This window comes from Prionailurus bengalensis, chromosome E1 (assembly GCF_016509475.1).
Source record: "Prionailurus bengalensis isolate Pbe53 chromosome E1, Fcat_Pben_1.1_paternal_pri, whole genome shotgun sequence".
NCBI lineage: Eukaryota > Metazoa > Chordata > Mammalia > Carnivora > Felidae > Prionailurus > Prionailurus bengalensis.
In genome coordinates, this window is record NC_057347.1 from 20,537,973 (window position 1) to 20,564,150 (window position 26,178).

General features: G+C 39.1%; 1 protein-coding gene across 2 annotated transcripts in view; it reads right to left on the reverse strand.

Moving 5' to 3' along the window:
• Positions 1 to 26,178, reverse strand: part of MYO1D (myosin ID) — a 361,516-nt gene that overhangs the window by 184,420 nt on the left and 150,918 nt on the right. For both annotated transcript variants that reach the window (XM_043583686.1, XM_043583687.1), the window contains exon 16: positions 21,284 to 21,491. In XM_043583686.1, the coding sequence (XP_043439621.1) occupies positions 21,284 to 21,491 (208 nt within the window). The remainder of the gene's footprint in view (positions 1 to 21,283; positions 21,492 to 26,178) is intronic.

Sequence of the window (26,178 nt, forward strand, 5' to 3'; positions counted from 1 at the left end):
TCAGCTCTTACTTATAAAATAATTATCTTCAATAACTTAGTATTAGTAGCAAATTACTCATAATACACCTCATACCTAATTGTGATAGGTGCGCCCATATCCACATCTATCATTTTACAGAAAAAAAGAGGTGACGATTTAAACCTTACACGAGCTTGAAAGTGACAGCCGGCCCATGGCTCCTGCCTCCCATTGCAGTGACTGCCTCAGAGCCACATCCAACTGACGAATGGGTTCTGGAGCCAGAAGTAAAGACAGCTTTATTGAGACTGGAATAGCCAGGAGGGCTTCAGTGAGGAGGCAGAATTGAGAAGAGCACTGAAGGCAGGGCAAACAGTCCATGAGAAAGCACACAGGAGGAGAAGTAAGGTCTGCTTATGAGGTCAGTGAAGAGACACTGGTGTTGTGCAGTCACTGGTGTGTGTAATGGAAGATGAAGCTGCTTGGAGCCAGATTCTGGAAGAGCCTGATCTTCACTCTGTATGTGATGCAAGGGATTTTGAACAGAGAAACATCACTAAAACAAATGGGGATATTGTACAGAGGAGGGTCAAGGAAGGACACCAGGAAGATCACACGGAAGTGTTTCAGGGGTAGAGGACCACGGCATCGCCACGGGTCTGCTGATTTTCACCCTGGAAAAGCCCTTACAGTACACACAGCATGACCACAATTTAAAAAAGTGTGTGTGTGTGTGTGTGTGTGTGTGTGTGTGTGTGTGTAGGAGAGAGCAGGACAGAGCCTAGAATGATACATTCCATAATGTTAAAAAAATTTTTTTTAATGTTTAGTTTTGAAGGAGAGAGAGACAAAGCGTAAGCGGGGGTGGGCAGAGACAGAGGGAGACACAGAATCTGAAGCAGGCTCCAGGCTTCGAGCTGTCACCCCTGAGCCCGACACGGGGCTTGAACCCACGAACCGCGAGATCACAGGCCGAAGTCGGACGCTTACTGACTGGGCCACCCAGGTGCCCCATTCATAATGGTAATAGTAAGTTACCTTTTGGGGATGAGATGATGGGTGGTACTATTTCCTTTTCAAAATAATTTTCTATATGTTAAAATGAACATGTATTACTTTATAATAGAAACTGTTAATTAAAATTTTGGATAGAAATAATGTAATGATAGCTATATGTTGTTCCTATTTATAATCCATTTAAAGTAAAACAAACTTGTGAATAATTCAAAGTACTTTGCGCTTAAATGACAAATCCTGGCTGTACCCTCAGTTCTCCAAACCAACATATTTTCTATGAGTATTCAGTTTTTTTCAGTGTTTGTATCTAGACAAATACAATAAAACCAACTCAGGACAGCTGACAACTAAACATCTTATTTTGAAATTAAGTTTTCTTCAAAATACAGAGTCTCATTGTAGTGCTGAATTTGAATAGATAGCGATGTTTGGCAACATTAAAGCTTTCTGACAAAAACCACTGAATATAAATAGTCCTAAATTTTCTTTAGTAATGAATAAAGCCCCAGAATGGAATGACTCATTAGATCCTCCTCAGTATATATAATGGGTGTGTGAATGTGTGTGTGTGGAGGGGTGTGTGTGGATATTTCTAGAATTAGCAGTGTGGCTAAAAAGGAATCATATGGAGCATCCTGTGTTGTAACATGTTTTCACTTAGCATTTATTATAAACACTTTTATTATTATTAAAGTTAAAAAAAATTTGTTTTTATGTATTTTTGGGAGAGAGAGAGAGACAGAGCACAAGCAGGGGAGGGGCAGAGACAGAGAGAGGGAGACTCAGAATCTGAAGCAGGCTCCAGGCTCCGTGCTGTCAGCACAGAGCCTGACACGGAGCTCGAACTCATGAACCATGAGATCATGACCTGAGCCGAAGTCAGACGCTCAACCGACTGAGCCACCCAGGCGCCCCTACTATTAAATTTTTTTTACATAGTTACATTGTTATATCTGTTCTCGATTGTACAGATATACCATAATTTATATAACTAATTTCCTAACATTTTTCTCCACTATTTTCCACTTTCATGACATGTTGAAAATTCTTCCAATTGAGTTTTTATATTACATTCACAAGAATTTCCCTAGTAAAAATTTCCAAAAGATTAGAGGCAAACTAATTTTAAAGTTTTTGGAAACACATTGCTAAATTACCTTCCAGAAAGTTATCAATTTACTCTTATGCCGACAGTACGCATATACTCAGCAACACTGAGTATGATTTTTTTTTAAATACTTTGAGTATTTGACAGGTGAAAAAATGGCTGTTGGCCATTTCCTCTCTCTCTCTCTCTCTCTCTCTCTCTCTCTTTTGGCAAACTGATCACCCATATTTTTGCTCAATTTTTTAATGAGGTATTTTTTTGAAGGGCCTTTTGTCTGTTAAAGGTATTTATATTCTGCACTTGCTGAAATAATAAAAAAAAGGAGTTTAAGGCCACTATATGTCTTCCCATAAAGACAAAGTGAATGCTCTAAATATAGGCAATAAATAATGATACATTTCCCAGAACATGCTGAATATTTCATCAACTTTTTTTTGGTTAGAAAAACTTAATCGTCCAAGCAGGCTGTGTGCCACCTGCCACGATAAAGAATATGAACAATTACTGATAACACTTGGATTTCTTGGTAGTAGTTACATAAATTTGCTATAGTAAGAAAGGGAATAAAATAAACCTCAACACTGCAGCTCTCACACTTAAACCACATGTATTCCATTATATACCTAATTTGGTAGTTAGTACATACTTTATCATCCATTAAGTGTCTTAACTTAATGAAGTATGTGGCAAAATTATGTACCTTAGAAAAGTCTTTTTTTCTTTTTAAAGTTTTAAAAATCATCTTTTTTGGGGGGGTGATTTTTTACATTAAATATCAATGTGGCCACTAAGCAGTAAATGCCCATTATAAAACATTTTCATCATTGTCTTTAATATTTGTCGCCCAATTATTTCCAAAAGGATCTGAGGGAGCTTACAGTAAAAGTTCCATAGACAATGGAGTCACCCAAGTAAAGATAAAGGAAAGACAGCTGGGCGACAGGGCAGGGGTGTGGGTGGGAAGGGAGACAATCACACATGAAATCCAGGGCATCTGAGTACAAATCTGAGCCCGGAGATTCCTGGCAGCAGCAGTAAATGGGAAACTTAATGAGCGGCAGGGATTTCATTATTTAATAAGGTTGGTAATTAAAGCAAATACTCCCTGCACCTAAATATGTTTTATTTTTACATAATAATTTTTGTTCAGGGGGAAAGAGTCATTGCTCAGCAGTGATTTAACGGTATTGTTTGGCCTGGCTGTGCACACCGTCAGCTACCTGGGTAATACAGCCCTCCTCCAGACAGGCTGTTGGTTGTACACATCTTCTCTGCAACATCTTTCATCTGAGTCTGAACAGCAATCCTCACTGAACTGTTCAGAAGTTTTGTAATTTAATGTAAACATCCATTCACAGATCACTTCCCCTTCACTAATTAATTCCTTACACACAGTCCATCTCTTGAGCTTCCAGCCATTAAAAAAAGAAAAAGCGCAACGAAAAATGCAGCCAACGTTTTTTTTTTTTTCCCTTCCTTTTTTTTTTTTTTCCTACCACCACCTATAGGGGCCAGAAAATGTTGTCATGGAGACGACAGCTGCTGGGCTATGAGTGACAGGTCTCAAGAGAGAAGTGTCTTGGAAAGGGAACATCTCAAGTTAAAAAAAAAAAAAGTGGCGAGGGGAAAACCAATGCAAGTTCTTTTACTAAGCATAGCAGGGGAGCTCGGTTGAAAGGTGTCTGCAAAGCTAGCACAGAATAAAAGCAACATTTCACCCTTTCTTTCACCTAACATAGGAAATGTTTTCCTTCCAAAGGGGAACGGGTTCCTTTTAAGCAAATCTCAAGCATATGTACATATCTTGGCATAATTACATTTTAAAATTGGGATTCACACTGATGCACCAAATTGGTTGCCTTAGTAATGAGATATCACCCGGGCAACGGATTTGCTGCTCTTTCAGGAGAGCAAATCATCTGCTTCCAACTTATGGGGGAGCAGGCTGGGGAAGGGGTGGCAGGGGTTTCTTACTGGCAGTATCTGAGAGGAGATAAATAAGAAACAAATTATTTTTCACATGTCACCGTTATTTTCCAAATATGCTTTTATCTTTTTTATTCATCAGTTAGGTGGGAGGAGAAAAAAGGGGAAGCTGAAGTGGGGGCATGGAAAGAGGGTGGGAAGGAGGGAGGGGAGGGAAGGGAAGGAGGGGTGGGGAGAGAGGGAGGCAAAGAGAGAGAGAGGGAGGCAAAGAGAGAGGGAGGGAGGAAGGGGAAAGAATGCTCTGTTGTTCTGTTAAATTTCTGCTGAAGCACTTTTATTGTTCTAAGAGGCCTTTGCATTTGTCTCTATGTAAATACTACATGGCATCAGTTATTGGCTATATTATAAATCAACAGAAATTTTCTTCGCAAGAGTAAAATAAATGACTTACTCATGGTAATGTTACTGTGACAGTGCTGCTTAGTAACACACACAGTGGTAGGGCTTCTGTGTTCAGTATTCATTTACAAATGCCTTACACATGAACAATTCTCCCTGGTTTCTTCATTAAAAACATACATCCTTTCCCATACCTATTTTCATTACCACAAGATACCAAGAAATGTTCAGTCTACTTTCTCACTCAAGGATTCCGGTACTTGGTCTGTGTTCCTTCTCCTCCTGCCCTCTGCTTTCATCCTGATCAGCTTTACCGTGATGGTGACCCATAAACCAGTGGTCTCCTAAAAGCCCGATTAAGTGGGCACTTCTCGGTCCTTGTTTTGTTGGGTGCTTCTAGGCTTGATACTGACCAGTCCTTCTCATCTGAAATCTGCTATACTCCTTTTGCCTTCCTGACTCATATGTCCAACGGCTTGCTAGTCATCTCGACTTGAATGTCTGAGATGCCCACTGCTAGGAGGTGATAAATACCCCTACGCAGAGTGAGCTTGCAGGAGGGTGAAGGACTGACTTAGGTGTCAATATCAGATTGGTCAAAATGAAAAAATTCTGATAACTGAAATTGCTGATAAGGTTAGGGAACAATAAAAACTCTCATATGTTTCAAGATAAGTTTAAGTGGGGACAATTATTTTGGAAAGCAACTGGGTAATCCTTGGTAAACTTGAAAAACGTGCAGACTCTAAAAACCTAGCATTTGCAGTGTGTGTTCTGTTCCTTAGAGAAGGAGTTCTTAGGATGTGGACTGGAGAACCTTGAGATTGCTGAGACCCTTCCAAGGGAGTCTCAAAAGAAAAGCTAATTTCATAATACAAACCAGCAGGTTATTTACCTTTGTAATTTTCATGCTCTCATGAATCTAACAGTGGAGTTTTCCAGCATCTCTATCACATGTGATAAACATCACCACTCTGATAGCTAATGGAATGTGAGCTGGTATACTCTTGAATTTTCTAAAATTTTTAAAGTTTATTTATTTATTTTGAGAGAAAGAGAGCGTGAGTGGGGGAGGCAGAGAGAAAGGGAGAGAGAGAATCTCAAGCAGGCTCCTCACTGTCAGCGCAGAGTCCGATGCGGGGCTCGAACTTATGAATGGTGAGATCACGAACTGAGCTGAAACCAAGAGTCCAACACTTAACCGCCTGAGCCACCCAGGTGCCCCCTACTCTTGAATTTTCTAAGGTGGGCTCTTGGGGTCCTCAAAATTTGAGAAGACCTGCCCCACAGAGACTCAGGCACTTGTAGAAAGGAAATGTGTACAATGTTCACTGTAGTATGAGTTGGAAGGATCAACTGAAAAACTGAGTATAATTAGGAAAACAAATGACTCTTTAATAATGAAATGGCATAAAGAAGTAAAAGTAAATAAACTAGAGCTACAATTATGGACCCAGAAAAATTTGAGAAACAAGCTGCGTGAAAAAAGATCAAGTTGCAAAAGACTTTGTACAGCACAGTGTGGTAACAGGGTATCACAACCATGACAAAAAAAAAATATACTCAAATCAGAGGCTGCCAGCCTTGAATAGTGGTTATTAATGAGGAGCCATGACAGAATGGGAGCTTGTGGACCAAGTCCTGAGGACAAGTCCTGAGTTAGTTCCTTACATCTTGTTAGGTAAACAAGAGAAAAGGTTAGTAAATATTTATATACTTGTTATAAAATGCAAGCTAACTCTAAATTTAATTCTGTCATTGGAGGTTGCACCACAGCCGTGTATGAGTGCGTCCTAATTATCCATATGGCTGTTTTCTAAGAAGGGCAAAGAACTTCCCTGTAACATCAAAAGAGCTGTTTCAGTAACTCCAAGGACTAGGACTAGTCTCTGTTGATTATGGAGAACAACATTTGTTATTTTCGCAGAAAAGTTTGTTCCCTGTATTTGTCATAGTTTATCCCTTAGTGATGATTAGCCCACTGCAATAACAATGATCCAGTTCCAGTGAACTCAACCTGTATCAATGGTTCATGAAATACAGATTAAGGTCTGTCCTCCTTATGAATGTATTTTCAAGTAAAATGTGAATCTAACAGAGTGGTTTTCAAACTTCTGGTACCTCTTCTTCCAGAAAGCCTTCTGTCCTCCCCTCCGGAGGGTCAGGGTCTCCCCTCTGGGCCCACCTAGTAGTGATTATATGCCCAAGAGTGTCTCAATTACTCCATTCACTGGTTGGAGTTCTAACACATCTCCCTCCTCACTAGGCTGTCAGCTTCTTCTGGATGGAATACTGTTCATTTTTATGTCCCTATTCAGTAATGAATGAACAAATCCAGCTTATTACTTACATAAAATGCATCTGAGCACCCTTCTCCCACACAGCCACATCTCGCAGTGTTGGGAAGGAGGTGGCAACTAGCCACCTACTTCTTGCAACGTACTGAACAGACATATAGTCAATTTGGTCAAAGGCACAGTTTTTCCTTATTCCTTTCAACATTTAGGCAAGGTCAAGTGGCTTTTTTTTGGACCATAAATATTCCCCATGAATGAAGCAATGAGTGGATTGGCACTGGGGGGCCACAATCTCCTCTCCTCCTCCCTGTAATTAAGATTATGCTTTGTCTACAGTCATCCTAACACACCTTTCCCAACCTACTCGTGGCTCAAAAGTCACCTTCACCAAAACAAATAAAAATCTCTTCTCCTGGAGCCTATATTCTCAGTAAAAAAGGTAGAGTCATTGATTACTTTTCATTACTGTATAAATATATATATATGTCAAAAGCTGGTTCATACTTTCAACATAAATGTTCCCTTCCAACTGCAGTAAAAATGTATCTTAGTTCACATACTTAATAGTAAATGACTCGGACATCATTCGATGTCTACCAAGGTCCTTTGATAAAGGAATTTTGCCAAATCACCTTCTTCCTCTCTGCGTATGATGCCACAATCACCTTTGTGTCTGGATTTATGACTTTTCTTCAACAGTGTGAGTCATGCCACTGTGGTTAAAGAGAACAGTGGGTAAGAGTGTGTGCAGAAGGCTGGCCTATGGGACACGTCCCAGTGCTGGCCTTCAATAGCTGTGTGACCTTGAGTGAGTCCCTCGGGTACTCATGGCTTTAGTTCTCTTTCCTCCTAAATGAAAGTAATACCAGATGCTCATTCACAGGATTCTTATAAAGATCCAGTTAATATATGTAAAAGTGCCCAAAATATTGCCCATCACTTAGTAAAGATTAGTTACTGCATTAGATTTTTTTTTTTTTTTTAGGGCAAAAGTAATCAATTTCAATCAGTAATCATTTAAAGATAATTATTTTGCTTTTAGTCTCAGAAAGAAAATACTTGACTGGTTTCGCAAAGAAGTCAGTGAGCCTTGTTTGAAAATGACGTGAAAGCCCCCGAGGCTTTATGCCGCTACTTGACCAAGTTTCACAATAAATGATACAATAGGGAATAGGGGCAAATGAAAAACTAAACCAATAAAATCCACTTTTCAGAAAGTGATTCTATTCACACTTTTTCTTTTGGCTGGTTTACAAAATTATTATACTCAGGTCGGTGTCAACCTTTGAGACTATTTATAATTAATAGCTATGATCGGGGCGCTGGGGTGGCTCAGTTGGTTAAGCATCTGACTCTTGATTTTGGCTCAGGTCATGGTCTCACAGGTCGTTGAGTTCAAGCTCTGGGTGGGACTTTGTGCTGTCAGTGCAGAGCCTGTTTGAGATTCTCTCTTTCCATCTCTCTGCCCCTCCCCCTCTCGCATGCATTTTTTCTCTCTCTCAGATAAACATAAAAAATAGCTATGATTGTATTCTCAGTTTTAGAATTTGCTATTTTCACTCTCTGCTTATGTTTTAATGAGCTACTTTTAATCCTTCACAAGATTCTTTTTGTGATTGGGGCTATAATATAACCCAAGCATGAAAATATAAAATGCACATTTAGCAAGTAAGTACAAGAACATACAAACAGTATTATAGTTAATTAGGACAAACCAACCAGGCAGTCCTTGTGATACATGAGCTGCCTTTAAAACAAACCATTTTTAAGGATGAAATGATATGCCACTGAAAATCATAATTAATATGCTGAAGCCTAATGTGTTCCATTCTAGAAGGTGCCTCAGCAGCAGGGCTCCTATCCCTAACAATCTGTGGGAAGACATTTCTAAGTCAACTGGGAACAATAAACACAAGCTACATATTAGGTGATGTTAAGGAAGTATTATGAATTTTAAGTGGAATGATAGTGGTGTGCGAAAGTCCTTATCTGTAGAGACTATAATAGCATGTGAGGGCAAAATGGCCATACATCTGGGAATCTTCTTTTAAAAACATCAAGCCAGGGGCGCCTGGGTGGCTCAGTTGGTTGAGCGTCCGACTTTGGCTCAGGTCATGATCTCACAGCTTGTGAGTTCAAGCCTCGTGTTGGGCTCTGTGCTGACAGCTCGGAGCCTGAAGCCTGCTTTGGATTCTGTGTCTCCCTCTCTCTCTGCCCCTCCCCACTCACATTCTGTCTCTCTCTCAAAAATAAGTAAACATTAAAAAAAAATTTAAAAACCCATCAAACCAAACCAAACAAACACACATAAAAACATAAGGTGAGTACTAGACAAAATAGAATAAAAACAGCAAAACACTGATAATTGTTGCAGCTTGGAGAAGGCAACATGGGGACTCTTCATGCTCTTCTTTCTACTTTTGTGAGGATTTGCAACGCTTCCTAATAAAAATGTCCAAAAAGAAAGAGAAAATACACCTTCTTCCAAGTTATACTCAAAAAGCGGCTGTATATTAGGCCCCCCAAATTCAATAAATTCTAGAAACTAGAGTTAGTACACTTCACATTCCATGATTATAATGCAGTGAAACTAAGTTACTAACAAACTAGAAAGTGAAATAAAACATACCCATAAAGCATGGTATCACCTGGAAATGATTTTCAAATGTTTATCAATTTTGAGAAAGAGTGAGCAAGTGAGCAAGGGAGAGGGGGAGGGGGAGACAGAGAGAGAAAATCCCAAGCAGGCTCCGTGCTCAGTACCCCAACGCGGGGCTTGATCTCATGACCATGAGATCATGACCTGAACCAAAACCAAGAGTTGGGCACTTGAGTGACTGAGCCACCCAGGTGCCCCTGGAAATGACTTTTAAAATATTCTTAACTAGCCAACAGATACATGAGAAGATGCTCAGCATCACTAATCATCAGGGAAATACAAACCAAAACCACAATGAGATACCACCTTATACCTGTCAGAATGGCCAGAACCAAAAAGACAGAAATAACAAGTGTTGACAAGGATGTGGAGAAAAACAAACACTTGTGCACTGCTGGTGGGAACGCAAACTGGCACAGCTACTATAGGAAACAGTATGGAGGGTCCTCAAAAAATCAAAAATAAAAATACCATACGACCCAGTAATTCCACTACTGGGTATTTACCCAAAGGAAATGAAAACACATTTGGAAAGATATATGCACCCCTATATTTACAGCAGCATTATTTACAATTGTTAAGATATGGAAACAACCCAAATGTCCATCGACAGATGGACAGAATTTGTGGTATATATATATAAAATGGACATATATGGATATAGATATACACACACAATGGAATATTATTCAGCCATAAAAGGCATGAGATCTTGTTGTTTGTGACAACATGGATGGACCTAGAGGGTATTATGTTAAAAGAAGTAAGTCAGACAGACAAAGACAGATATCATGTGATTTCACTTATATGTGGAATCTAAAAAGCAAAACACACAAAAAAGAGAAACAGACCCATAAATCTGATGGCTGCCAGAGGGGAGGAGGAGTGGGGGGCTGGGCAGAATGGGGGAAAAGGAGTGGGAGGTACAGGCTTCCAAATATGGAATGAGTAAGTCACAGGGACAAAAGGTACAGCACAGGAATATAGTCAATAATATTGGAATAGCGTTGTACGATGAGAAATGGTGGTCACACTTGTGAGGACAGCACAGCATGTAGGCTTGTTGAATCACTGTCTGCTACACCTGAAACTAATGGAGCATGTGTATCAGTTAGCTCAGCTCAGAAAAAAAAAACAAACAGTAAATACTTTCAAACAGAAAAAAAGAAGTTTAAGACAACTTTTTGGGAAAGAGGAAATCTAAACATAAAAATAAATGATAACCTATCAGGCCCAACAGACACAGCAAAAGTAGTTCTGGAAACAAATTCCATATCCATTAGCAAATGTGAAAGACAAAAATGCATGAAGCACCTAAAACTCCAGAAGTTGGAGAAAAGATGATCGCCTGCTTGTTCCTGCTCTTTTTGTTCCAAAAAGAAGGGACTGCTGAAGATAAAAGGCAAAATTAATAAATTAAAGATGAGAAAATGGTGGAATGAATAAATCAGAGAGCTGGTTCACTGAGAAAAAAAAACAGTGAAATGCATCATTAACTAAAGTTGATAAAGAAAAAAGACAATGGGCATAAAGCAAATACACAGAGTAAGAATAAGAAATGTTAAGAGGAATGACTAAAGACACAGGGAAGATGAAAAGAAACCTAAAAGGCTTCTCTGTTCAATTCTATTCAATTAAATTTGAGAACCTGTATGATTTTCTAGGAAAATATAAATTACCCAAACTGATTCCGCAGAAGACACAAAATAAAAACACATCAATGATTATGAAGAACTAGAGAAAGCTCCTGAAGAGTTGTGATCTAAAAAATGCCCCTTCTTAGATGTCTTCACAGGAAATTCAACCTGAACAGATCACCTCCAATGTTACTAGATCATTCCAAAACATGGGAAAAGAAGGTTACCTTGCTGAGGCAAACATAATATTGACACTGAATTGATTAGTACAATTCTCAGAACTGATGGCTCAAAAGAGGAAAAAAAAATTACATGAGCATCTTGGTTCTCGTGAAGAAGTAGTTTCACTTACTTCAAATCTATTCTTTTTTTTTTTTTTAACATCTATTCTTGATTTTGAAAGTACTCTTCTTAACACAACAGAAATAGATGGAAACCTCCTTCACATGCTCAAATGTATCCACCTCCATCAGTGGCATGCAAAAATAGAAACCCACTAGAAGGAGCACCTGGTTGGTTCAGTGAGTTAAGCGTGTGACTTCGACTCGGGTCACGATCTCATGGTTCGTGAGTTCGAGCCCCACGTAGGGCTCTCTGCTGAAAGATCAGAGTCTGGAGCCTGCTTCAGATTCTGTCTCTGTCTCTCTCTACACCTCCCCTGCTTATGCTCTATTTCTCTGTCTCTGTCTCTCTCTCAAATATAAATATTTATTTAAAAAAAAATTTTAATGTTTATTTTTGAGAGAGAGAGAGAGAGAGAGAGAGAAAGAGACAGAGAGACAGAGCATGAGCAGGGGAGGGGCAGAGAGAGAGAGGGGAACACAGAATCTGAAGCAGGCTCCAGGCTCTGAGCTGTCAGCACAGAGCCCGACGCGGGGCTCAAACTCATGAACCGCGAGATCAAGACCTGAGCCGAAGCTGGATGCTTAACCGACTGAGTTACCCAGGTGCCCCTATAAAATAAACATTTAAAAAAATTAAAAAAGAAAAGAAAAGAAACTCACTAGAAGCATTCCCCATAAATTCAGGAACACTTCAAGGATGTCCAATATCACCATTCCAGGAAATTTCACAAAGGAGGTTTTGCAGCAGTGTGGTCCCTTCCCCATAACGCGACTGCCAGTTTGAGGGCAGTGGCTCAGAAATACAGCTAATCCTCACAAGAGCAAGAAGAAATTTTCCCATGTGCCATCTCAAAAGGACTCTGGACTTTACATGCTTCTGTATGTCCTTTATCAAACATTATATACAATGTGTTCAAATACTGCTGACTTATTGAAGATCACTATCCTACAATTCCATCCTGAACTCCACATAAAATTGGAAACAACAATCACATGTGAGGTTAGCCCACATTTTGAATATTTTTATCTCACTAGCTTGAGGTCTTTTCCTCCTTCATCAGCTTTATCAAAACCTCTTTTTCACACTCACATATTTTCCACCCTTTCTTCCCCACTCATTCCTTTGTTTCCCATACCTGCTTATGAGACTGTGCCAATTTTTCTAAGACCTAATAATCAAACCACTACCATCTTCTAATCAGGAAGCTACCGTTTAAGCAAAAAGAAAATTCTACGAGCCTATGAACTTCAGGAGGCCAATGGATCTGAATCCTTAGAGCGTGAGGCTTCTATTATTTCCTGTAAAAACACATCTACAGTTTCACATAATTGTAATAGAAGACTGCCAATTGACTTTAGACTCAAACTTGACTGTGTCCCTGACAATTCCTAGTGCCATGGGTGCTACAAGGTTCGAGCCACATTTAGGAAACAATAAACACTGGGAAACCCATGGCATGTAGTGTGAAGCAGGTCAGGAGCTGGCAGCTGTGGAATTCATGAGCTATAATCCCAGGGTACCCACAATTGCTTGGAGGAAAATGATTAAAGCCTTAAGATATTCCTTTAAGAAAGAATGCCTATGGTTAGTAGCCTTCAGTATGTGACGTAAGGGCCTTGAGCTCATAACTACACCACGGCACACTGGAAAGGATAATTCCATTCCTAGAACTAGGATCAAAGCTGTGCGAGCTGAAATGGTCTCAGTGACCATTAAGACCACTGTCTACAATCAATTTAGACGCCCTTTAAGAAAGGGCTCATTCCCTCAAATGAAGACACAATTCACAAAGGCACTATCTTATAGATGGATCGAGAAAGCCACTCTTCAAATCCATCAACCGATTCCAAATTTGTTAATGGCCACACAACAGATAAATTTCTCTAATCCTTTTCCATCTCCCTTTGAGAATCCGTCTTTCATATCACCTTATGTGACAATTTTGATCTTGTCCTATGATTCCCTAAAATGAGAATATAAACTTAAAACTACACATGCACCAAAAACAAGAAGGGAGAGTTTCTTGAGGGAAGCCATACTCTACTTCTCTTTTAAGACAGCAACGTATTTTAAACTAAATGGGTACAGAATATTAGAGAATCATGACTCTTTGTAATGCATTTGGTATGAGATTTTCATTAAGAATTTCATTAGGAACTACTGTCTTCTTTCAGGATTTCCCAATTTATGCAACAGATAAGCATCTTATTTTCTGAGAATTAATGAATACAGCATATAGAAGAGAAATAGTAAGAAAGCCCAAACCAGAAAAATCCAACCTGAAGACTGAAAAAAGCTGAAACAACAAGATCAGCTGGGACAGACAGGCCTCACAACACACGTGCTCATTACACATGTCAGCTCAGCCCCGTGTGCTCGCTGCTGAGCTGACTGCTGATCTCTCAGCACCTCCTTGCTTAAAGCTGTAATCCTGAAATCTTTTTTTTTTAATTTTTTTTTTCAACGTTTATTTATTTTTGGGACAGAGAGAGACAGAGCATGAACGGGGGAAGGGCAGAGAGAGAGGGAGACACAGAATCAGAAACAGGCTCCAGGCTCTGAGCCATCAGCCCAGAGCCTGACGCGGGGCTCGAACTCACGGACCGCAAGATCGTGACCTGGCTGAAGTTGGACGCTTAACCAACTGCGCCACCCAGGCGCCCCTGTAATTCTGAAATCTTTAAATAGTGTCTTCAGTGCTGCCTGGAAACACCATCTTATTTGGTCTCTCATTCAAATGTGATGTAAGGAACACACACACACACACCCTCAAATGTAGAGGGTAGGTGGGTAAGTGAAACAATTGTGTACTGTGAAAGAAACCGAAGTATGACCTTTAAAAAAATCTCACTGGCCATTCTGATTCTTTTCCTATGGTGATGCAGAGAGGTATACACAACTGGGGTTTTGCATAACAAGCTTTTTTCAGCAGTCAGGCAAGACATTCAGGTTTCATGTCATTCAGAAAGGGTGTTTATAAGACTAAAAATATCCAGTGCTTCAGTGAGTCAAGCTCTTTCATGCATTAGCTGGTGGGAGTATAAACTGGTCCAATCTTTCTGGAAGCCATCTGACAAAGGGGACAGAAAATCTTAAAAGTGCATATCTTTTAAACCGAAAATTTTGTGCCTGAGAATTTATTCTGAGAAAACAATCAAGGATGATTACTAGTACTTACTAGTAGCAGGAATAGCAGTACGAGTAGTAATAACAATAGCTAACATGTATTGAATTCTGGGTCAGACACTGCAGACATGTGCACTGAAGCGGGACCTAGAGAGTGAAAAACTGGAGAAACCTAAACATCTGGTGATAGCACACTGATTGAGGAAGTTCTAGTAAATCCTATTAAGGGCTAAGGCAGCTATTATGAATATGCAAATAAAAATTTACACACATAAAGACAGAACAAAAAAGTTTACACAAGAATATGGCATGATTTAATTTATATTTAATATAAAATTATATTTTAAAAATATAAAATTATTTCTATGTTTTTCATCTTCCTACATGAAAACTTGTACTGCTACTACTTATGTACTATAAAACAATAAAAGTCTTGGAACTCTCGATGTCTTTTTTAAGATGGTCATTTCTTAAAAAAAACCCAAGATATCTGGAGCAATTTCACAGATCTCCTAAAATGTCAAGCATATGACTAAGTATATGATGGAAAACAGGACGCACTAAACAGATCATCTGTAATTCTTGATACTGAATGCTTAGTGGTTTAGATAGTGACAGTGTAGAACTATACATTCTTTACAAATCAGAAAGCAATGCAATTTGTATCTCTTCTGCAGTCTCTGTGGTTATGCAGTTTATTTCTTTAAGAACAACTGTTTTGGGAGCGCCTGGCTGGTTCACTCAGAGGAGTGTGAGACCCTTAATCTTGGGGTCGTGAGTTCAAGCCCCACGTTGGGTGTAGTGATTAGTTAAATAAAAATTAAAGAAAAAAAGAACAATTTTGGAGGTTCTGGTTTTGGTCAACATCATTAATTTTGCCTCTTCCAACTTGCCATTACATTTCTATTAAGGTACAGAAACAGTATGACAATACACTGAAAGCTAGTTCTCACAAGTTAAAAACTGTAACACAGTATGACACTGGCATAAGAATTGTCAATGGAATAAAATAGTGAGTTCTGAAAACAGACTCAAGTATATATGGGAATTTATTATTAGACAAAAGCAAAATTTCAATATAGTGGGAAAAAGAGGAATTTTTAAATAAACTGGATTAGAACAGCTGGTTTTTAATTTGGAACAAAACAGAGCTGGACCCTTAGATAACACCATGTATAAAAACTAAATCCCAGAACCATAACTTTTTTTGAAGAAACTCAAAGATATAAAGAAAAAAAAAGATAAGACCTATTAAGTGAAAAATTTCATGTCAAAGAGTATACCATAAGTGGAGTCAATGACAAATGATAGCCTAGGAAAAACACCTGCAATAATAAAGATAATCGCTCCCACAAATTCATAAGAAGACAAAGAACCCAATAGAAAACTGGGCCAAGGATGTGCATAAGCAAGTAACAGAAAAGGCAATCCCAAAAGACCAACAAATACACCTTGTCATGAGAATACAAAATTAAAGTAGCAACGAGATATCATTTCTTATTGGTAAGAATGGGAAAAATTCAAAAGCCTGGTAAAAGTCACTGTGGTTAAAAAAAAATTAGGGAGGGAAGCCTGGGTGGCTCAGCCCGTTGAGTGTCTGACTTCGGCTCAGGTTATGATCTCGAGGTTTGTGAATTTGAGCCCCACATCCTGCTCTGCTCCTGACAGCTCAGCTCGGAGCTCGGAGCCTGGAGCCTGCTTCAGATTCTCTGTCTCCCTCTCTCTGTCGCTCCCCTGCTTGTGCATGTTCTTTCTCTCTCAAAAATAAATAAATAAACTTAAAAAAAAATTAGGGAAAAGAAGTTCACTTACATTGTGGGCTACAAAATGTGAACTGTTTATATGGATGATGATTACAAATATAATATATACCCTTCAACCAACAATCTTGCTCATGGGAATCCAGTGCACAGAATGAAGGCATTAGCTGGGAATGCAACCTGGTGCAGCCACTCTGGAAAACAGTATGGAGGTTCCTCAAAAAACTAAAATAGAACTACTCTATGACCCAGCAATTGCACTACTAGGTATTTAACCAAGGGATGCAGGTGTGCTGTTTTGAAGGGACACATGCACCCCCATGTTTATAGCAGCACTATCAACAACAGCTAAAGTATGGAAAGAGCCCAAATGTCCATCGATGGATGACTGGATAAAGAAGATGTGGTATATATATATACACAATGGAGTATTACTTGTAGCAATCAAAAAGAATGAAGGGTATTATGCTAAGCGAAATTAGTCAGAGAAAGACAAATGTCATATGACTTCACTCATATGAGGACTTTAAGATACAAAACAGATGAACATAAGGGAAGCAAAAATAATATAAAACAGGGAAGGGGAAAAAACATAACAGATTCCTAAATATAGAGAACAGAGGGTTGCTGGAGGGGTTGTGGGAGGGGGGGATGGGCTAAGTGGGTAAGGGGCATTAAGGAATCTACTCCTGAAATCATTGTTGCACCATATGCTAACTTGGATGTAAATTAAAAAATAAATAAATTATTAAAAAAAAATGAAGGCATTAGCATTGAAGTATTGGTGCATAGGATGAAGTATTCCTATATGTATAAGGAAGTCTATTAAAAGTATGGAAGATTTGGGGGTGTCCAGAAAAGAGTTAACACAGCAGGCCTGAGACTGTACCCTTAGAAAGGCCTGCTTCCTTTTTTTTTTTTTAATTTTTTTCCCCATTTATTTTTTGAGAGATAGAGCACAAGTGGGGGAGGGGCAGAGAGAGAAGGAGACACAGAATCCAAAGCAGGCTCCAGGCTCTGAGCTGTCAGCACAGAGCCCCACGCAGGGCCCAAACCCACAAACCGTGAGACCATGACCTGAGCCGAAGTTGGACGCCCAACCGACTGAGCCACCCATCCACCCCTAGAAAGGTCTGCTTCCAAGGTTGGCCCTTGGCTAGTATCATGTCTGGGAACTTGGCTGGAAAACAATTTTACATGCTGATATAAAACTTTCCCTAAATGGTAAGAGTGGCTCGATGCGGTTACACTGCTTGTGCAAAGAATGAGGTTTATGCTAAATGCCTGATTTTCTTCTGGGTATCTGGGACTTGGGTACATGTTAGGCAGAGGGTGCCTACATAATGAATCCCCAGTAAAAATTTTGAGCACCGAGTCTCCATTGAGCTTCTCTGGTAGACAACACTTTGCACATGCTGTCACAATCCATCTCTGGAGGAATTAAGCATGTCCTGTGCAACTCCATAGGGAAAGAACTCTTGGAAGCTTGGTCCTAATTTTCTCGGGATTTTGCCCCATTTGCCTTTTCCCTTTGCTGATTTTGCTTTGCATCCTTTTGCTGTAATAACTTTTCCTCATGAGCACAACTATATCCTGTTAGTCCTTTTAGTGAATCACGAAAACTGGAAATGGTCTTGGGGACCCTGTGACACAGGTGGTGAGAAGTGGGCAGGCAGAGATGGTAAATGTGGGGAAAGAGAGTAACAAAATATTATTAAAAAGTCACCATGTGAACCACGACCTCATTTATTTTATAGCATATATGCTTGAATATATGCACAGAAAGATATTAGCAAGGATGGGCACCACAATGTTAATAATGGTTTGTTACCTCTGGATGGTGGGATTTTAGGTTATTTTCCATGATTTCTCTTATGTTTTTCTATATGCTTTGAATTTGTTTTTCAAAGTGTACGATAAGTACACTTTAATCATATAATCAGAAAAATATATAAAGCTATTTTTTATTTAAAAAGGAAATAAAAGTCAATTGTTAGATGATTCTGGTTTAAAATAGCATTTCCTAATGCTGCCTCTCTTCACTTCCTGTTCCATTTCTATAAGGTTACAGAAAAAATAAAAACACATATCACGTAAAAAGTTAGGTGGTTAATGACCTATTCCCAGAAGCTGAGAGAAATTTCCAATAATTTTATGGCTTGTGGAGTTGGTTTAAAGAACATAATCAGTAGATCACCTATATCCTACCCTAGAATGGCCTGCCTGAGAATTCAGAGGAAGATCCTTATTTCCTGCTTCACTGCTTTATGTTTAAGAAATGCAAGATCTATATCACAGAGAAGACTGGACAGCTTTTCCTCCATGGCACGGGTGATGGCTTCTGAAGTAGCCATCCTTTCTCTTTTAGAATCTCCCCTTTCTAAGTAGAAATTGTAGTTTCTCATCAGAAACAAAGCAGAGGTACTGTAGAGAGGACAAAGAAAGAGTCATAGTAGGTGAGAATACGTACTGTACAAGAGCTGGCTTGTGGGGCTGGGGGCGCCATCTTTGATTAGCAGAACTGCCGCAGACTAAAGTCTGTGGGACACTGTCAACTGACGAGGTGAACAACCTGCCAGTGGAGACTTAAGAACAGGATTCTATCAGTCATCAGGTGGACAGAAAGTGAGTTCAGGGTAGGGCAACTAAATAATGTATGTTCTATACCGTGACACTTTAGAGAGTGAAACTAACAGTTATGAGAGACAACAGGCACGGACCAGGACTGTCCCAAACAAATGGAGAGAGACGGTCACTGTCCTTCAGGGCCAAACCCTGAGCCCGAGTCAATCTCTTGAATAGGTATAAAGGAGAAAAACAAAGTATCAGATCTGCAAAAAGAACGACAACAAAAAACATCACTGGTAAGTACTGAAGATCACTGAAGATCAACATAAAGGATTTAAATATACAGAGGAACAAGATGCAGGCAAATAATTTACCATGGCAGACAGAAAACAGACACCAACTGCATAACACAGATCTGAGTAAAGGCAATACAAGAAACAAAACAAAACAACAGTTAATAGAAAAACTGTTTCAGGATGAAATGGAATTTAGTGTGCTACTCCAAAAGATTTTCTGAGTTCTAGGCAAAATACATGATAGAGACCTAAACTTAGAAACCTGTTGGCAATTGGGAAGGAAGAGAAAACCTTCATTATTTGCACATGATATAATCAATTCCCCAGAAAAACTAACAGGATCAACAAAGGTTTCATTCTGGATACAGATAAACCAACATAAGCCCATATTATTTCTCTGTACCAACACTGGCATGTAAAAAATTCACAGCAGTAACAAAAACAATCTAGGAATTAACCATGAATTCATAAGGCCTCTCCCTAAATCTAAAGGTCAAAGAAATGATTTAAAGAAGCCCATTTTGTACTCTTAAGATGATTTAATACTATCAAAATGTTAATTATTTCAAATTAATCTATAAATTCAATGAAATCCTAATAAAAATTATTGTTTAATTAATGAATCCGATAAACACATATTAACGTTTATATTGCAAAATCAAGGTCTATGTATAGGTTAATCCACCTTCATAAAGAAGAGTAGAGAAGACAACTTATTCTACCATCCACTAAGACATACTGCAATAAAACCCATGTGGCATCAATGTAAAAATGGGCAACTGTATAAATACAACATTCAGAGATGGAATATATACAATGACAGTTGTTAAGTGTTGCCCCACAAATCAATGGGAAAAGGTCACAGTGTTTAGTAGACGGTACTGAGAAAACGGTTCACTATAGTGAAGAAAATGAAACTGGATACCTACGTAAAACCAAATATGTAGACAGGTTCTAAATGAATTCAAGATCTAAATGTGGAAGATCCAAGAATACAGTTCAGTGGAGAAAACAGAGGCTAGTGTCTTTGTGACTTGGAGACAAGGAGAGCCTTCTTCAACAAAACATAAGGCAAAGACTTGATTACATCAAAATTAAGGATTCTCTTCAACAAAGCATACGACAGATACAGTTCATGAGAACACCTACAGAATAGAATGTATTTAAAATGTCTAACGTGAAAAAGTGATTAATGTCCAAAATATTCAAGGAATTCCCACTAATCAACAAGAAAATGATGCCAGCTCCAGGAGAAAAACAGACAAAGGATACAAACTGGCAGTTTATAGGAAGACCCCAAAAGCAAGCAAGCATTTAATGAGATGCTCAGGTTCAATGGTAACCAGAGAAATACAAAGTAAAAGAACAATGAGATATTATACCTATCAGTCTTGCAAAATTGAGGTGACTAGAAGGTACGAGTCAGGATGTGGGCCCTCGGTAACTCCCACAGGGAGCTGGTGGCCATGCAAACTGGGAGTCCTCCCGGGGAGAAAACGGGCACTACTTATACCAATCAGGTCTATGTACACCCTATGGCCCAGCAGCTTTTCTCCTGGTACGTATCCCACAGAAAATTCTCGCAGAGGCACAAGAGTTTTAAAAATACCCATCTATAACTTTTTATCTTAAAATGGCCCATATGGAAGGTATGGAAATAGGTATGGCATACAAGAAGAAAAACATGAGTGAGTGAATGAAGTGAGAAAGGGGGCCCTGCGCAGAATTATGACAGATACTACAATCCACTGAGCTTTATGTCACTACCCCACTCTTGAGTCAAGTGCTGGTGGTGGGTAATGACGGGTGAGGAGGGGGTGTCAAACACATTGACAAAACTTCTGAATTACAAGGTAAAAAAAAAAAAAAAAAAGCCCGTTACCCAGTTAAGCTGAGGGAAAAAACTCAGAAAATAACAAGAGACAGAAAGCTGGCTGCTTCAGACATCCCTCCAACTTTAAATATCAGAAGATAAAATGCCTTGAGTTTTGAGGATAGAATAATTTTGAGCTCAGGCAGCCAAATAAATTTCCCATGTGTGAAGACAACAGAAAACATTGTAAGATAGGCCCCGATACAAAGAATATACCATCATGAACATTTCTTGAATCAAAGAAAACATTCAATAAATTTTTGAGAACATAAAAGCAAGAGCTGATCCTTATATATAAAACATAAAACTACCTTTTGTAGAAAGAGGACAATCCTCACAAGCATCTGGGCACGGAGTTCTTCCAAGGTAAACAGTGTTCGGGGTGTTCGAATGAAAATTTTGGTTTTCCCATAAGCCACATCATCCTGAAAACCACAATGTTCAACCAGCTTCTTGACAGCCTCTTTGTCTGAAGGGAGGTCATGGTTGGGCCAGGTGAATTCAGAGATCATCTTGTATCTGTGTGAACAGGGCATATGTTAATGGAGAAAACCTTATGGTCTCAACAGATACAGAAAAACTATTCAAAAATATTCAATAAATTCAAGACATTTCATAGAAAAACAACTTAGTAACGAATTCTATTCATTAATCTGGCAAGAGATGTAGAAAAGGACTTGAATAGATACAATACTCCCTCATGATAACAACTCTTACTAAACCAGAAGAGTCTTTTCTTAATTTAATACAGGCTCACCTACCAAGAACTTACAGCAAATATCATTCATAAATGGGTTACCTTTGCTAATTCTCTCATAAACAGAAATAAGACAAGGGATACCCCAATCATGGCATTAGTGAGAACCATAAACAAACTGGTATACGACTGGGGAAGGAACAAAATGAACATTATGACTTGCTTCAGAGGAAATCAAGCAGATTTGCAGATAAACACTATTATCACTAAAAGAAAACCAAGCATATAAGATCAATACACAAAAGCAAATTGTGTTTCTAGGTGCAAGCAGCCATGTTGGCCCCTCGTAAGGTGGCTCACTACACACCAGCTTCTCAGGAATGAAACTGAGCAAGAGTCACAGCCTGCTTTCAAAAGCGACATTCTAGGGGCATGTGGGTGGCTCAGTCGGTTAAGCGTCTAGCTCTTGATTGTGGCTCAGGTCATGATCTCATGCTTTGTGAGAGCCAGACCTGCGCTGTCATCACGGAGCCTGCTTGGGATTCTCTCTCTCCCTCTCTCCCTGCCCCTCCTTTGCTCTCTGTCTCTCTCTCAAAATAAAGAAACTTTGAAAAAAGTGACATTCTATTACTTCTGCCACCGGGAGGGGATTACCAAGGGCATGAGTACAGAGAGGTGGGGATCTCTGAAGGCTGGGGCCATCTCAGAAGGCTGCCTACCACAGCACTGTTTTCCCCCAGTGCCAAGTTGTTTACTACATGTAGCCAAATTTAGTAATTTTTTTTTCACATATTACGTCTGAATTTTAATCCATAGCAAGAAAGGCTCTCTTCCTACTCAGGCGACAGAATAATTCACTTATGAGTTCTTCTAGTAGTTGGATGCTTTCATTGTCTACATTTAAATCTTTCAGCCATTTGGGGTTTATTTTGGTATACGGTGTGAGAAATGGATCCAACTTTAATCTTTTGTCAAGTGGTCACCCAACTGTTCCAACACTATTTACTAAAAAGTCCCATCTTTCTCCCTGTGATTTAATATGCCATTTTAATCATATACTAAATTGTTGTATGTACTTCAGTTTATTTCTAGTTATTATTATTATCACAGACATTCTGGTCTGTTTCACTGCCTTGTTCATCTGTGCATCAGTCCCGTTTTGTTTTGTTTTGTTTTTGAGAGAGACAGTGTGAGTGGGGGAGGGGCAGAGAGAGGGAGGAAGAGAGAAACCCAAGCAGGCTCTGCACCACCCACCAGCACAGAGCCTGAGGCGATGCCCAAACTCATGAACTACAAAATCATGATCTAAGCCAAAACAGAGTTGGAAGCTCAACCGACTGAAACCCAGGCACCCCAGTCCCATGTGGTTTTAATCACAGATGTCTTAAAGTATTTTTTAATATCTGATGGTCTCTCCTCATCCTTTTCTTTTTAAAGGTTCTTTCTAGCTACTCCTGCATGTTTATTTTTCGATATGACCTTTAGAATCAATTTGCATAGTTTCCAGAGGAAAATAATCACAAACAAACAAAGAAATCCTTGCTGGCATTTTTACTGGGTTCCCACATTAAATTCATTAAATTTATCTATGATGTGGAACTGTCTCATCTAAGAACAAGGGATATCTTTCCATTTGTGCAAGTCTACTCTTGTGCTTCTTGGGAGTCTTTAAATGGCCTTCCCAGGGTTTTACACATTTCTTGTTGAGATAACACAGACATCTAAGTGGCTTCTAATCCCTTCTTCTTGATTTATCTCTCTTTTCTTAGATTCCATGACACCATGCTCTCCCTGGTTTCCTTCTGTCTCTCTGGATATTTCTTCTCAGTCTCATTTTCTGGCTACTTCTCCGCCATTACTGGACCCCAAAATGTTGGTGCAGGCCAGGGCTCGTAATAGGTCCTGTTCTACATAAACCTCTCCACATGACCTCATCTATTCCATCCACTTTGTTTGTTTGTTTGTGTGTGTGTGTGTGTGTGTGTGTGTGTGTGTGTGTGTTTGAGAGAGAGAGAGAGAGAGAGAGAGAGAGAGAGAGAGAGAGAGAAAGCAAGCAAGCAGGAGAAGGGCAAAGTGAGAGAGAATCCCAAGCAGGCCCCGCACTGCCAGCACAGGGCTCTACTCAGGGCTCAAACTCACAAACCATGAAATTATGACCTGAGCTGAAATCACGAGTCAGATGCTTAACTGACTGAGCCACCCAGATGCCTCTCTATCCACTTTAGTTTTCAATTCATGAATTTATTATCCATGCCAAGCTCTCAATTCTGAGCTTCAGATGCATACATCCAACGCCTACATAAATCTTGAGGGCATTTTATATTTCTCTTTCACTCTTTCCCACTTCAATGCCTTCAGTTACTAAAGCCAAAATCCTGTGAATTGTAATTTGATCCCTTCTCTATCCGTCCTTCTAATTCATCATCAAATTCTTTTGGGTCTACCTCCAAAATATATTTAATATTCAACTATTCTCATCTTTACGGCCACAATCCTAATTCAAGCCACCATCAAGTTTACTGCTATAGACTCCTGAATTGTTTTCCATTTCTTCCCCAATCCATTCTGTATGCTCAGCTGCCTCAGTGGTTTTCTAAAAAGCCGTACATCATTTTTATCTTTTACTGCTCTCCTCTTTTAGCACAATACTCCAATCACCCTGGACTTCTCTAGGGACCTATAATGTGGTTGCCTCTTTCCAGCTTCAAAACCTTTGCATATGCTGTTCCCATTGCCTCCAATGCTTGTTAATCCACTCCTTGAAAGGCTGGCTCCTTCTAATCCTTGAGTCTTTTCTTCTTTCATCGACCATCAATCCCCCATTATTCCTCTCTATACACTTAAAAGCCTATTCACCTGCCCCATAGGGAGAGAAACAGAAACCAAATACAAGCATTCAACTATGAAGACAGAGGCAATACACCATATGAAGAAAGGAAACAAAATCAGAAGCATCCCAAATTCATTATAAAACTGGAATAAGAGTCAACATCTGGGCTATAATACAGGTAGTGATGGTGTGTTTGAAGTTTTAGGCACACTGTAGAAACTGGAAGCAACTTCTCTGCCATAGCGCTCAGCTAAGGTGTTCTTCCTTTCTTCCCAGTTGATAAAATGGCATGGACCCCAGTTCTCCAGGAAACCAGCATCCTGAACTTGTGGATTAAAAAGCTGAACTCCTGTGCTTCCTGACAACTAGTATTATCTCCCTGAAAGACTTTAGCAGGTTATCAGAACATTTAAACTCCTTCTCTTTTTTCAATAAAAGAAATAAAAACAAGGAAAAGTGACAAGTAAAAATTTAGGTTCAATCCCGCTTCAAAACATCTGCAAAAATTCAGAGTGGAAATATTATTTTTTTCTCCTAACATCATTGGAAACATTAGTCCAATGTCCTTCCTACACACCATCTATCCCACCCCATGTCATACTGTTAATTCGTTCAGTCAGTATGACAATAAAATAAAATGGCAATTTCTCAACTTGAACAAATTCATTTTATGTAAAGTGGATGATAAACACAGTCTGCAGAGTAGAAAGGGGCTATTTTTCCCAAATGCATACCCCACTGTCTCATACGACACCCTTTCTAGATGATTCTAGAGAGGACCTAATCTCAACTCACATAACCATCAATTATGTAGACTTGTCTTTCCACAATTCTGTCTTTTAAAAGTTAAGTCTAATACATTTATTATGATTATTACTATGTTTCAGGTTTCTCAACTTCTTTCATATTTTCTATTAGTTGTGCTTTCTGTTTGCTTTTTGCCATTTTCTCTTGGATAGACTTGAGTTTTCTTCATTTCATTTTATTTTCTCCTTCGATTTGAGAGCCATCCATTCAACTGTGAGGCAATGCACTGTTACAGATGGTGGGCTCAGAAGTCAATTGCTCAAGTTCAAATATGGCTCCACCACGTCCTGGCTCTGTGACCTGGGGCAATTTCTTAACCTTCCTGTGCCTCAGTTTCCTCATCTGCATAAAATGGGGGGTACCATCTTCTCCTTATCTGGTTGTCACCAGTGACTTAACTACATGCAGAGCTCTCAAAACAGTGCCTAGTTCTCTCTCTGCCCCTCCCCACTCACATGCATGTAGGTACTCCTGCACTCTCTCTCTCAAAATAAATAAACTTTTGAAAAAAAAAAAAAGAAAAACAGTGCCTAGTATATACAGTGAGCACTTCACAATGTTAGCCACTATTATCATTATCTTAATATTTTTAATATCTAAAAGTTATATATTTATATGAAAATATATGCTTATTTTTTCCTGTCTAGTTAATTATCTATATCCTTCCCATAAACAGCACAAAAGTCTTTACTTCTTTATATTTCTCATACCAATTTTAATTTTTGTTCCAGATTATTACCAAAGACTCCCCCCCCCCGCCACCGCACTTACAGTTGATATGTGTTTAGAGGCAACAAAAGTTTTACTGATTTGTTCAATATTACTTTTTGCATTCCATTTTTCTCTTCTGCATTTATTTTTCCTTTTGCTCT